The sequence below is a fragment of the Gopherus evgoodei genome, chromosome 10 (assembly GCF_007399415.2).
Source record: "Gopherus evgoodei ecotype Sinaloan lineage chromosome 10, rGopEvg1_v1.p, whole genome shotgun sequence".
Taxonomy (NCBI): domain Eukaryota; kingdom Metazoa; phylum Chordata; order Testudines; family Testudinidae; genus Gopherus; species Gopherus evgoodei.
This window is the reverse complement of record NC_044331.1, coordinates 39,388,294-39,402,531: the sequence shown is the minus strand read 5'-3', so window position 1 is coordinate 39,402,531 and position 14,238 is coordinate 39,388,294. Positions and strand designations below refer to the sequence as shown.

The 14,238-nt window shown below is 44.3% G+C and overlaps 1 protein-coding gene across 2 annotated transcripts in view; it reads right to left on the bottom strand.

Annotated features, from left to right (window-relative positions):
* Positions 1-14,238, bottom strand: part of SCAMP2 (secretory carrier membrane protein 2) — a 28,467-nt gene that overhangs the window by 10,407 nt on the left and 3,822 nt on the right. Inside the window, exons 2-6 of one of the 2 annotated variants that reach the window (XM_030577597.1) lie at positions 9,532-9,612; positions 8,187-8,276; positions 7,598-7,741; positions 5,228-5,345; positions 592-720 (exon numbers count right to left, since the gene is read on the bottom strand). In XM_030577597.1, the coding sequence (XP_030433457.1) occupies positions 592-720; positions 5,228-5,345; positions 7,598-7,741; positions 8,187-8,276; positions 9,532-9,612 (562 nt within the window). The remainder of the gene's footprint in view (positions 1-591; positions 721-5,227; positions 5,346-7,597; positions 7,742-8,186; positions 8,277-9,531; positions 9,613-14,238) is intronic. The other variant, XM_030577596.1, reaches the window with a different exon arrangement.

Genomic DNA, 14,238 nt, shown 5'->3' with positions numbered 1-14,238 from the left:
TCATTTAAAAACTAAATTAAAATGCAGAGCCCCCTGGAACCGTGGCCAGGACCTTGGCAGTGTGAGTGCCACTTAAAATCAGCTTGCGTGCCGCCTTCGGCACCCGTGCCATAGGCTGCCTACTGCTGCTCTAGCCTAAAAGTCTTAATTCTTCTTAACTGGCTGCTGGGGATGTGATTACAACATTGCACATGACTATGACTTTAGGTGGACAGGCTGATAAACACCAAGTGGGGAGCACAGCTTGGGTTCCCTGATGCATTAAAGTGAAACACATCCACCATCCTTTCAAAAGGGACCATTATGATTATATAGTCCTACATACCACAGGCCATAGAATTTCATCTAGAAATACCTGCATTAAGTCCAGTAACGTGGGGTTGAACTAGAGACTTTTTTAGATCTGTCTTTAAAAAACAGAGGACAAGGAGTTTACAGCCACAAAGGATACCTATAGATGACTTCAGCATCAATAGCTACTATGGAAAAGTCAGCATTTGATAGAAAGCCTTCTAAGAAAGAACCATTCCAAATTTTCCTTCCAGCCCAACACTATTTCCCCAACTGTGCCAGTTATAGGTGCTTACTCACACATCCATAAGTAATACAGCATCTTGCATATTCGCTGGTAATCAGCTGGGATGTCTGCAGAGAAGTCCTGATAGAAACACGGCTTGATGGGACACTTCTTGGGAAAGCGTGGCCAATTGTTCTGTCTCGCTATAAAAGGAAACAAGGAGAGATCCCTCAAGCGAGTTCCCTTGTTCGACAGACTCACTAAAGCACGCTAATCCACAAGCAAGCAGACTAATAGTCAGTAGCTATTAAGACTTGACCCTTGGAAGATGATGTAGCAACCAGACCATGGAAAGAAATTTAAGCCTTGGAAGTGGACTGCATCAGGGGCTTCACTCATGGATGTATAAGCACTGCTAGGAACCAGTGAAATGGGTCAGGTGTTGTTTTAGAGGCCTCTGATGCAATGGGGCTTGGGCAGAGACTGTGGGACAAACTCCCGCAGGGACAAAGGACCATCACAAACCTCACCATCTTCCACTCCAAGGGCGGAGCACACTTCTTAGAACTGCTTTCTTCAACATATATAGCAGGACGTACGCACAAAACCTCCCTACTAGAATCTAAACACTACGATACACTACACACACAATTCTCGTCCTTAGCCACACGTGACAGATGTCACCCACTTTGCTTAGAGTGCTACTGGAAGGTACTCAGGTGAGACTATACCAAATTACACTAAAAAACTCCAATAAAAGAACATTAAGACTGCAAAGTCAAACATCCAAGTTAGGAATTGTCAGAATTAAGGTTACTTGTGCAACCTTAATTTGGCATTCTTGTGTGTATGCATTACAATAGTCTTTAATTACATGATCACATACTATTTTCCCCCTGCCTTGTTCAATGAATGGGTATTTAATATTACTTTGTATTGTCCTCATTCAATGTGTGGCTGTCACATTAATTTATCTGCACAACACCCCTGTGAGAAAAGGTGGTGGCATTATTTCCATTTTACAGTTTGGAAAATGAGGCAGAGAGATTAAGGCCAAAGTTGTCAAAAGCGTCCAATAATTTAAGACGCCTAATGTGAGATACCTAGGGCCTGATTTCCCAGAGTACTTAGCATTAGGGGTGTCATGTAATTAAAAAAGATTCATCACACTGTTAAACAACAATAGAATAGCCAAAAATATTTAAATAAATGATGTTTTCTACATTTTCAAATACATTGATTTCAATTACACCACAGAATACAAAGTGTACAGTGCTCATTTTATATTGAATTACAAATATTTGCACTGTAAAAAGGTATTTTTCAATTCACCTAATCTAAGTACTGTAGTGCAATCTCTTGATCATGAAAGCTGAGCTTACAAATGTAGAATTATACAAAATGTAGAATTATAAATGTAGAATTATACAAAAAATAACTACATTCAAAAATAAAACAATGTAAAATTTTAGAACAAGTCCACTCAGTCCTACTTCAGCCAATTGCTCAGACAAAGAAGCTTGGTTTATTTGCAGGAGATAATGCTGCTCATGTCTTGTTCACGTCACCTGAAAATGAGAACAGGCATTCACATGGCACTTTTGTAGCTGGCATCACAAGATATTTATGTGACAGATGCGCTAAAGATTAATATGTCCCTTCATGCTTCAACCATCTTTCCAAAATATATACGTCCATGCTGATGACGGGTTCTACTCGATAACAATCCAAAGTAGAGAGGACCGATGCATGTTCATTTTCATCATCTGAGTCAGATGCCATCAGCAGGCTGATTCCTTTTTTGTGGTTCGGGTTCTGTAGTTTCCACATCGGAGTGTTGAGCTTTTGAGATATCTGAAAGCATTCTCCACACCTTGTCCCTCTCAGATTTTGGAAGGCACTTCAGATCCTTAAACCTTGGGTCGAGTGCTGTATCTACCCTTAGAAATCTCACATTGGTACCTTCTTTGTGTTTTGTCAAATCTGCTGTGAAAGCGTTCTTAAAATGAACATGTGCTGGGTCATCATCTGAGATTGATATAACATGAAATATATGGCAGAATGCAGGTAAAATAGAACAGGAGACATACAATTCTCCCCCAAGGTGTTCAGTCACAGATTTAATTAACGTATTATTTTTTAAACAAGCATCATCAGCAGGGAAGCATGTCCTCTGGAACGGTGGCCAAAGCATGAAGGGGCATACAAATGTTTAGTAGTTTATTTTCAAATATTCACTAATAAACATTATATCTGGCACGTAAATACTTTGCAACGCCGGTTACAAAAGTGCCATGCGAACACTTATTCTCACTTTCAGGTGACAATGTAAATAAGAAGCAGTCAGCAGTATCTCCCATAAATGTAAACAAACTTGTTTGTCTGTGCAATTAGCTGAACAAGAAGTAGGACTGAGTGGACTTGTAGGCTCTAAAGTTTTACATAACTGCACTCAAAAACAAAACAACGTAACAAAAAAAAATCTACATTTGAAAGTTACACTTTCACAATAAAGAGATTGCACTATAGTACTTGTATGAGGTGAATTGAAAAGCATTATTTCTTTTATCATTTTTATAGTGCAGATATTTGTAATAAAAATAATATAAAGTAAGCACTGTACATTTTGTATTCTGTTCTAGGTTTCTTCTTCAGGGTTTTGTTGGGTTTTTTTGGCCAAAACTATTCACCGAATTTGCAAATAGTTTTGGTGCCCCGAAAAATGCATTTTTCAAGGAATTGACTGCTCACCACAAAAATTTCACCCAGCTCTATAGTGTGTCCAAAGCACAATTCCAGCTGGTTGCAGTTGCAGTTGTGAGTGCTCAGCACTTCTGTAAATCTGGCTCTAGGTGTCATGTTGTGCATCCAGAAAGTTGAGGAACACACAATTAGTGGCCAACTGTGAAAAGCGGTTTAAGTGACTTGACAAGCATCACACAGGAAATCTGTGACAGAGGCAGGGATACAAGCCATTTCTCCACAGTGGTCTTCTATTTCCTTATCAATAGAACCACCTCTCCTCTCCTGCAATCCTCTGCCTCATTCACTATATGTACACGATGTAGTTGTACTCGTGTTGGTCCCAGGATATGAGACACACGAGGGGGGTGAAGTAATATGTTTTACTGGACCAACTTCTGTTGGTGAGAGTGAGCTCTGTAGCTCAAAAGCTTGTCTATCTCACCAACAGAAATTGATCCAATAAAAGATATTGCCTCACCCACCTTGCCTCTATCATTTACTACACATGTTCCAATTTCTGCAACAAATAAGGCAGGTGTCCCACAAACAACGGTCTCCTTCATTACACACAACCCTGCTGCATTCCCAGGGCACCATCCATCCTATACAGTGAAAGGGGCAGAGGTCCCATGGAAACACTAGTATGTGATTATATAACTAAAGACTATCAGTGTGTGTGCACAAGGGGGCTGAAAAATGGTTACACAGGCAACCTTAATTCTGGCATTTCCTAACCTGAGTGCTTGACTCTGCATTTTAAAAAAATTGTTAGAAGATTAAGGCTACAATCTCCTAATTTAAAAAAAAAAATGAAAAAAATCCCATTATGCGGAACCATACTGACCACCAGCTTGAGTCATCAGCTGGCTTCAAACTTTTACATCTGCAGAAGGGACCTCTACCACTTGAGCTAACAGTGTAACTGGAAGTAGTAGTAGGCTGTTATCCTCTGTGTGGACCAGCTACCAGAAGGGAATGAGACAGACACTTTGCTAGTGAGTTCTGCAGTTCTTTGTTGACAGCAGAGGAACAGAAGAAACTCAGGGCTCCTGGATGTGAAGTCTAGTGGTTATAGACCCTTCTTTCCTTGTGCCCTCTGGCTGCTCTCCTCTTACGCCCTGTCTCTCTCTCTCTGGGCTGCAGTATGCTATGTACAGACAGACTCTTCTGAGGATTTTGCTGCCAAACTAACAAGGGTCTATTGAACACGTGCCAACAGTTTTTTCAGAGGCTGAAAATTGGCCAAATTTCAGTGAATTTTAACGATCCTGCGAAAGCATGGAGCAACAGAGCTTCATAACAAGACAGCTGCAATAATATTTTAACATGGGTAAAACAAGGAATTTTTCCTGAACCTCATTCTCTGAAATCACTGAATCATTTTAGCTAAAACTTTCCAAAAATTTTTAGCCTGAGGCACACACCCAGCATGAACAATTTTAGCCTGAACAGTAAAAGTTTGGCAAAGTTATAAGCAACTGAAAACAGGATCTTATAACGCAAAGTGTTGGGCAACCTTAACTATGGATAGTACCACAAATTCCATCTATAATAAAACAGCCACCTACAGGTGAGTGCCTGAGAACATCAGCATGTGTATGAGACAAATGGGTAAGAGGTGTCACGTGGTCTAACGGAGATAAGCAGCAGTGTCCCTCACCACCATCATTACAGGAAAAATGAAGCAAGGTCCAACAGGCTGGAGGTTACACACAGCTAGTCTCCTGAATTCCAGCTTTTAGCTTTTATTACTCTCCCCCTTGTGGGATGCCTCAGAATTACATTAAAACGGTGTGTGCAAGTTTCCATTGCTGTGACACTTAGACATTTCTCATGCCCCAGCACAATATAACGGGGTCTGACACCCTGCAGAATGCACCAGACAGGGGAACTCTTGTATACTCGGGCTTAGACAGGTGTGATGCACAGAATGGATTTTTAGACAGAGAAAGAAACACTACTCACGGTTAAAGGCTGCTGCATTATTCTGCAACTCTCGCTCCTTCCTCTCCAGCTCCGCTGCTTTCCTCTCCAGCTCCTCCTGCTGCTGAAGGAGTCCAGCCTGGGCTGCTGAGGCTACAGCCTGCATGGAGAGTCACCGAAAAGCAATCAGAACCAAAGAGTCATTCAGTGGGGAGAGGGTGCCTTCCTAAGGGAAGAGGGGATGCACACACACTAATGAGCATTCTAGCAACATTCAGAAGGTTGAGGACATCTCAGAAGCAGAACATTGATGGTTGGTCTGAGATCTCCTTCAGCTTTCTGCCTGCATCGCGGTAGGATGTCAGTAATAGATTTCTACAGGATCCACCAGCAGCTCCTTTCTCATTGCCCAACTCTTCCGTGAGGGTGACTCTGACAAAGAGGGAATCTTCTGGAATATTTTTATGAAGCCTGTGTGTGCCTCAGTTTCCCTCTCTACTTTGCATGACTACCCAATGGGGGCAAAAGGGTTAACAATGCTGCTGGAACTGCATAGAGGAGACAGGTGTATGTGCCAACTCACTTCACTGGGAGGAATAGAGTCAGTAAGGAACTGTTTGAAACCGACTTAGATTAACAAGGTCCAGAGAGACAGTTCAAGCTCCAATGACTCATGCATGGCCCTGCCTGAAGAACAAAGACTGGGAGGTGACCAGCTAGGAATACAGCATGGGCTTCCGGTTCTGGCTGCTCTCCAGGGACTGACTATGGAGGTCAGGGAGAGAGAGAGAGAGAGAGAGAGCCTGAAATGGAGTTCATTATAGCTTGGCTGTGAATCGTGCTGGCTTGGCCAGAATGATTTCAGCTTTAACCTTCATTTCTCTGTGCTAACCTAGGGATTTCCAGTGCCGTGTTCCAGCTGACTGAAAAATCCTACTCTGTTCTGAAAATGCTGCTTGGGAGTCACTACAAATACAGGCTTGGGTGCCTTAGTCCCTGAAGAGTGGACAAGTCTATACGTGGTCTACTTTAGTTGGACTCGTTGGGCAGAGCTCATGGTGTGAAACAGGAGGGCTGTAGCCCAGACACTCAGTCTAGGAGATGGTGAGGCTGCCTGATCAAGCCTCAAGGAAGGAGTGAGATCACTTGGGGTTCTGCCACACTAAAGGGGCTCCTCCAAGAGACAGTTTAAAAGCTGAGCACAGAACAGATCCTGTGGCTCTGAGACTCCACAACTTCTCTGGCAAGTTATTCTACTTTTCCTCTTCATTTGAGGCCATTACTTTTTGCTGTCCTCACATTAACTACCGAAAATCCCAGCATGCCCAGAGGCTTGTGTGTTCAGGGGCAGCAGATTTGTAGAAATTTTGGTGGTGCCCAGAATGCCCAGAGCCCGATCCCCCCAAACTCAGCCCCCACCTGCCTAAGGCCCTGGGAGGGTGTTTGGGGGGGGGCGGTCTGGGGTGCAGCCTCTGGGCTAGGGTGGAGGTGCAGGCTCTGGGATGGAGTTTGGGGGCAGGAGGAGGTGTGTGGGAAAGGCGCACACACGGAAGGGAGCACCCAGGGGCGGAAGGCGGGGCCGAGGGAGAGACCCAGCCTCAAACATGGCTGGAGCCAGGCCCCGGGTCAGGAATATTCCTAGTGCCCAGGCACCATTGGCCCATAGAACTCGCCACCAATGTGTGTGTTAATACCTTGGCAGGAGCTTCTGGGCCAGTATAATTTTGCTGCTCTAGTTAAGCTGTTATGCTTTCTTCCTGGGTCTCCTAGAGACTTTCATCTCTAGGTTTTGGGTTTAAATTCAGCCCAGGCCAGCTATGACTGAGTCACTTTCCCCTGAAATCCATTCGGTGGTCTATGAAATGTGTTGCCTGTCAATGAGGGACTTAAGGAAGACAAGCACCCACACAGTGACCCCCTTCCCCAGCTGACACTCAGCAGAGAGGGCAAAGGCTGAATGAACTATGAAGACAGTCTCCTCCTTAAAACGGCATATTGGTGGGGAAAGCTTGCACTGCTGCCCCCTCCCCCATCCCCAGCTATGGATAACTAGAGGGCTTCAGAGCTGCTAATCTGGGACTTTTCACCAGCACTAAGATAATTTAAGCAAAACCAAACAAGATAAAAACTCCCTCTCCCCAAGAGTCTCTCTCATTACTCATTTTGGATCCTTTCCAAATTAGTACCAATTTGTTTCAAGAGTCAGGAGCCCCAGTCTGCTCAGGCGGTGAGGGGTAAAGGCAAAGTTAAGAGGTCCTGACAATGAAGGGAAATAGACAGTGGGCTCCTAGGGTTTACGGAGTATGGTGATAACCACTCAGAGTCTAAAGAGAGGGAACCTCCCAACATGGGACAGAAGATTTTGGAGGTCCCAGAAAAAAAAGGCAGTGAAGCCCCCTCTCTTCTCTGTACTTTGCCTACCTTCCCCTGGATCTCTTTCATCTTGTTGCTATTCTGAGAACTGAAATCTTCTCCTAGCAGCCTCTGTCTCTCTGAATCCTTGCTCGCTGAGATGAACCTGGACAGCTGGTACTTGCTGGCCTGTCTAAGCAGCAGCTGCAACACATAACTGCACTGTGTCCACACTCACAGAGCAGAGTGTGGCTGTTCAGTCCCTGAAACTAAGCTAACACTGTTAACAAGTTATAGGCGGCACTGTGCGAGAAGGCCAAGCAGAACGAGACAAAAAACAGAGTCGATTTCAGTAGCAAAGGGAAAGACACAGGAGCTTTACATTGTCTACTTCTCGGAATTATTTTCAAGGCTATTAAATAGTCCCCACTGCAATGCCAATCAATGTAATAAACACAAACGAGGGCAGAGTTGGTCAGCTGCAGCCTCCCATATCCTACCCAAATGAATCCAATCCCTATAGAAAAGTCTTGTTGAAGGCCTGTAAGGCGCATAGAGGCTCATTTGTATTCCAACAGTTTTGCTTAGCGGAAGTCACAGTGTGAGCTCTCCAGACATTCGGCAGAAAGGTGGTGGCTGGGTATACTACCTGTGGAGTGGGTTCCACAGATGGCTGTAGGACAGCGGGTTGCGAAGGGCCAGCAGGCTGCGTCGCTGGAACGGTCTGAGCTCCATTTGTCTAGATAATGAGTGACACAGCAAACAAGCATTACACACATTTCTTCAATTAGCTCTGGGAACTGCTGAATACCAAGTGCCTTCAAGTAGGTGTGCGCCAAATTGGAAGGCAGGCCTGGAGTCCCAGGAACACCAGGCACCATCCTGCATAAGAATCTTTGTTTTATGTTTCTGAACCATCTGTCAGGACCTCTTTCAAAAATTTACAACTGAACATTGACTTAATGCAACTTTGAAACTTTACTATGCAGAAGAAAAACGTTGCTTTCCCCCCTTAGTTTACTTTTGCCACAGCACTGTACTGTATTTGCTTTTTAGTGTCTGCTGCTGCCTGATTGTGCACTTCTGGTTCCAAATGAGGCGTGTGGTTCCCTGGTCAGTTTGTAACTTTGGTGTTCATAACTGAGGTTTTACTGTATGGAGACTGATGCCTCCCAGTTATAATGAGTAACATCGCATGCCAGAGAAGAGACCAATGGTGCTTTGACCTACTGTTTAAATAGTGATTATTGGTTTTCTCCAGTTTCCCTGCTTGCCACTCCATACCCCCGTACCCACAACAGTACTGCAGCTGGTCACTGCTGCTCCGAAGCACCCAGCTGGCATGGATATCACAGCAGTAATCCCTCTCCCAACAGAGAAACTGATCTTGACTCTTATGTCTAGGGACCTACCAAATTCATGGCTGTGAAAAAATGCATCATGGACTGTGAAATCTGGCTAGTGTAGAGGAGGGGCAGGACTGCGGGTTCTGCAGCTGCTGGCTAGGAGCCCAGCTCTGAAGGCAGAGCCGCCGCCAGCAGCAGTGCAGAAGTAAGGGTGGCAATAGCACAACCCCTCTACAATAGTCTTGCAGCACCTTCCTTGGTCCTCTTTTGGGTCAGGATCCCCACCGGTACAACACCATGAAGTTTCAGACTTAAATATCTGAAACCGTGAAATTTACAATTAAAAAAAATCCTATGATCATGAAATTGACCAAAATGGACCGCGAATTTGGTATGGTGCTAATTATATCCCTTGGCATGAGACTTGTTCTGTTTCACACTTTTGGATTCCTTTGGCCGTGAGAATTCCTGTAGGCAGATCACCGGTGCTCTGCTCTTGGGGTCTCATGAGAAGTGTATTACAGTCACTGTCCAGTAGGGACAGATCTATGAATGCCTCATTCATCTTATAGTCCCCTCTAACAAGGGACCCAGCTGCCTGATACAACGGGTATGTAGGTATTTGATGCAATCACATGAGACACATACCAGCCGGGAGTTCTCAGAGAAGGGATTGAATTCATCCAAGCCGCCTTGGTTAGCATGTGTCAGCTGTGTCACTGAGGGATCCTGAAAGAGAAAGGGGCTTAAGACAAAGGTAGGAGTTAAAGGGGAAAAAAAGGCACAGCCTCTAGATAACCAGTTTCACATGTTCCTTACATTTGTCAAGCTAAACAAAACCAGTGACTGATCAGAGCTTCCGAAAACAATACCATGTCGCGAACACTTAGTGCTTTTTACCTAGTTTACAAATAGCGAAATAGAGGCAGAGAGAGATTAATTTGTCCAAGATCAGTCTTCAGCACAGTTGCAACGAGGACCCAGATTTCCTCTCATCTCTGAACTTTACTCACTAGACCAGTGGTCTCCAAATTTTTGATCGCGCACCCCAACAGTAAAAAAATTTTGAGCATGACCCCTCCCACTCCCAGCTGAACTGCAGAGGGAGAGGTAAAAAAAAAAAGCCACTCAGACTCCTGGACGAACTGCTGGGGGATGGAGGGGGAGGGAGTGGCACTGCTCTGGCGGGTGCTCCTCCTGCGGCACACCCCGAAGGATCCTCGTTCGCGCACGCCACTTTGGAGACCACTGCACTAGACAAGAGCTACCCTGAAGGCTTTTGTAAAGCTGAAGAAACTGGTAGTCCATGTTGAGATGACGCTACAGTCTGCCTTCAGGTAGCGCTCCAGTGTCCTCAGGATGACAGAGTCTCAGTCAAGTGCAGCTGAACAGGTTTTCAGGTAGAAAGGTAAGCTAGGTGACAGACATCAGCTACCACAAACTGCTTTCATGCAGCCCTCTTTTGGACTACCGAACTATCTCCCAAAGCAGCCATTCTGACAAGGCAAAAGAGCTATGAAGAATAAGGCTACGGTTTCAGGTTAACTGAACACACTATCATGCTTGTAAGTTTAAACCCAGATTTCAGTTGAAGTGTCAGTTTCTCCTTCCTCCACTTGTGCCAGTCTCCTTTTGGTCCCTTCCCATAATCTTACTGCTATGCAAAACTTGAAGACAACTTTCTTCCTCCTCTGTTGCACGTTATTTAACCCAAGTCTCGTGTGTTGCAGTTTGTATGAAAGGACGTATAGAAAGCCAAGCTGGGCTTCACTAAAGGTTCTCTCTTTAATAGCCAGACACTGACTGCTGCTGACCCTGAAGCGTTCTTTCTCCCAAAGGTAGAATGAGGTACAGTTGCTTCTCTGCAGAAGCCTTGCTCACAAATGGAACAGCCATGTAATTTTATCTCTGAAGTTCTGCTTAAGCAATGTGCTTGCTCCTCTCTAGAAACCAGCCTATCAGCACAAGACATTTTATTTTTGTTGTTAATAGGGTAAAAAGTAATTGCTAGGCTGGGCAGGGGAGGAGGAAGAGTGAATTCACATGTGTAAAGGTTGGTCAAGTTTCCTGTTGGGTAAGCTCCGTAACATAGGAGCTGTAAACCCTGGGAAAGCCAGCTGACTTGTCTCAAACATACTGTAGATAGGTCTCTTGCTTCCAGTACAGCTTTCTGATCAAATGTGTATAAAAATCTCCGTTTAATGAGTAACTTTAGACATCCCCAGAAATTAGACACTCCCTGCCTATCTGGTTACACAAGTTTATGAATCACTCCAGGATGAAGTCTCAGAAACAGGTACAGGTTCTTAGATGCTGAATTGTATTCACCAGGCAGAACAGGGTTGCAGAAACATTCTAGGGAACCTATATATGTCAGCAATTCTGCAGGCAGGGGATTTCCAGAACCAGGGGAGGTTCTAAGTATTTTGCCGCCCCAAGCACGGCAGGCAGGCTGCCTTCGGTGGCTTGGGTGCTGGAGGTCCCCGGTCCCACAGATTCAGCGGCACGCCTGCGGGAGGTCTGCTGAATCTGCGGGACTAGCGGACTCTCTGCAGGCATGCCGCCAAGGCAAACCTGCCTGCCGCCCTCGCAGCAACTGGCAGAGTGCCCCCCGTGGCTTGCCACCCCAAGCATGTGCTTGGCGTGCTGGTGCCTGGAACTGCCCCTGCCTAGAACAAAGGATGCACGTTCTAGTCATGATCCACAGGGTGAAGCACATGGGGAAGAAAAGCACCACTTTAATCAAGTATACTTACAATCTACCTCTAGATTTAACCACAAATGCCCTGTGAGCTGGAGATGTTGGGCAAAGGAAGGAGCCTAAACCATCAATGTCTGCTGCATTTAGCTTTTTTTAAATCAAGTTTCAATTCCTCTTCGTTTGTAATCCCATGAAAACCTTCCACACGTGAACTCTGACAGTGCTGTCTTCCTGAGTGCATGGACAGGTAGTCCTACCCTCTCTGCATCTGTTTATGGCTTTCCCAAGTAGCAAAGCGAAGCTAACAAGCTTTTCACAGTTGCCCATTAATTGTGTGTTCCTCAACTTTCTGGATGCACAACATGAAACACCGAGAGCCAGATTTACTTTAACTTGACCAGTTTTACACACCTTGAAGGCAGTATGCCTTGTCTACACTAGACTTTTAAAATGTGTTAGTTAGAACATGGCAGCTACCATGTGCTAACAGCTAACACAAACTAACTATAAGGTCCAACAGATGGCTACCACATCAGGAACAAAGTTTTTAGGAGCACAGGAAGGTAAGACTGTTCAAAGAACCCGAGCTATCCAGCTGGAAAAAACTTCCTATACCTCAGAATCCCTATTTGGGCAGTAAAAAGTGTTGAGTTTCCTGTCACCCACCCAAGGCTGGAAGGGCTGTAGTGCCGCAAAGAGAACTGAGCTGCCTCAAGATAGATTCAGAGTTGCAGTAAAAAGCTACAATTCTGATCACTTGCTGCTGCAAAACAGTTTGATTCGATTTTGAGAGAGAGATGACCTTTAATATTATTTTATAGCCTTTAAAAAGTGAATACTTAGTTGTGGTTCCCAGGGCCAGGTAGTTTAATTTGCAGATCAGAGTTGTTTAACAACTATAGATGTGAAGACTTGACTGATTTAAAAGAAACTGCAGTGTGTTCGAGTTTTAAGGGGAAAAGAGCTATCAGGCAGAGGATACCACTGAGGGCTCTGGCTCCTATAAGCCTAAAGCACATGGAGAGTGGAGCATTGTTACAACCTGTTAAAAGTCTGAGATATTTACACCAGGGGTTCCCAAACTGTGGTATCTGAGTTTGATGTTCCATCAATTCACCTGGCAATTTTTTAAGGCGGTATGTGAACCAATAAAGTTTGGGAGCTGCTGATTTAGCAAACACTTTCTAGAAGTCATTGCAAGCTATCCCTAGGTTTCACATCCGAAAGATGGAATGCTTGGTAGTTCCCAGAAAGTACAAGAAGAATTTGATAATGTCAGTCCGTTGAAGCGAGAGCAAGATCTTTTCATTTCCCACATGCTGCTCATGGGAAACGCACGGGAGCAAATAGTCTCACTTTGTTCCCAAGAAGCATATTAGTAGATTGCTCTGTGAGATACACTGAGGAGACTCACAGATTTACTTGTTTAGCTTTCTACATACAGCCAATAAAAAGGGATTTTAGTTCTTTACATTCCGCTGCAGTTTGCAAGCCCCAAATGGCCTTGATCTTGAACCAAACTCTTCTAAAACAGACTAAAAAGCTTTTAGAGACTAAGCTGCGAAGACTGTGTATTTGTTTTACAGGCAAGCCTCACAAATAGATACAAAAAGCTAGTTTTATTACTGTGCTAACTGATGGATCCAAAAACTTCTGTGGCTGAGCAAGAATTGGAGTACATCAGGTTTGTGCAGGATGTGAAACTTGTACTCTCTTCTGGTAAGACCTGGAATCTCGGTCAGCTGATTTATTACCTTTGTGATTCTGACAGCTTTAGGAGTTGTGGAGATCAAGGTGGAAGAGCTCACATCTCAACAGGCTGGCTTGAATGTAGAGGTGTTCACGCAGACAGTGCGTAAGTTCAAGTAAAGGCAAAATCCTCATGCTGTTATTGACCACAGCATCAGTCACAATCTTGCACTTGCTATTTTGTATCTCAGAAGATTATCCCACCCTCTTAAGAAATTTCAATTTATTTTGACTATAATTTAAGATGTTAGTTTTTATATCCTGAAGGATGCTGGAGACTTAAAGCTCTTATCTACACCTTTGAGGCAAACATGCGCTACTCTGGAGCTATCTGCCATGTATACTGGGTTGCTGGAGCAATTAGCAAAAGTCATTTGGCTGTCATTTAAGTGGACTATACCACAGAAACAGAACCAGATTTCAGGAGATCAAAACAGGCACATCTGTGAGTGTACAGTGCATTTCATTACTGACCCTCTCAGTACCATGAATTAAATCTCCTACTTATCAAGGGAAAGATACCTTGTTGTTTGAGGGTTTGCAAGAGCTCGGAAGTGCTGTGCGGGAACCAGAGCAATAGACAGTCCTGAACCTGACTCCTGAGGCCCAAAAATATATCCTTCGGCATGGACGTATAGAAAGCCAAGCTGGGCTTCACTAAAGGTTCTCTCTTTAATAGCCAGACACTGACCCAAAGGGTAAATATGCTTCTGGGGCAAAGCTGCAGAAAATTCTGGACTACATGTTCAAAGCGGCTATTGAGCATCCACCACCATCGTATACCTGGTTTCAATTATTTGAATCGACATACTGGCTAAGAGATTAAAAGTATGATAAAGAATTGCCCCATTAACGCAATATGTTAATTGTCAAAATGCCAAAATGGACTAATGCTATTCTGCATA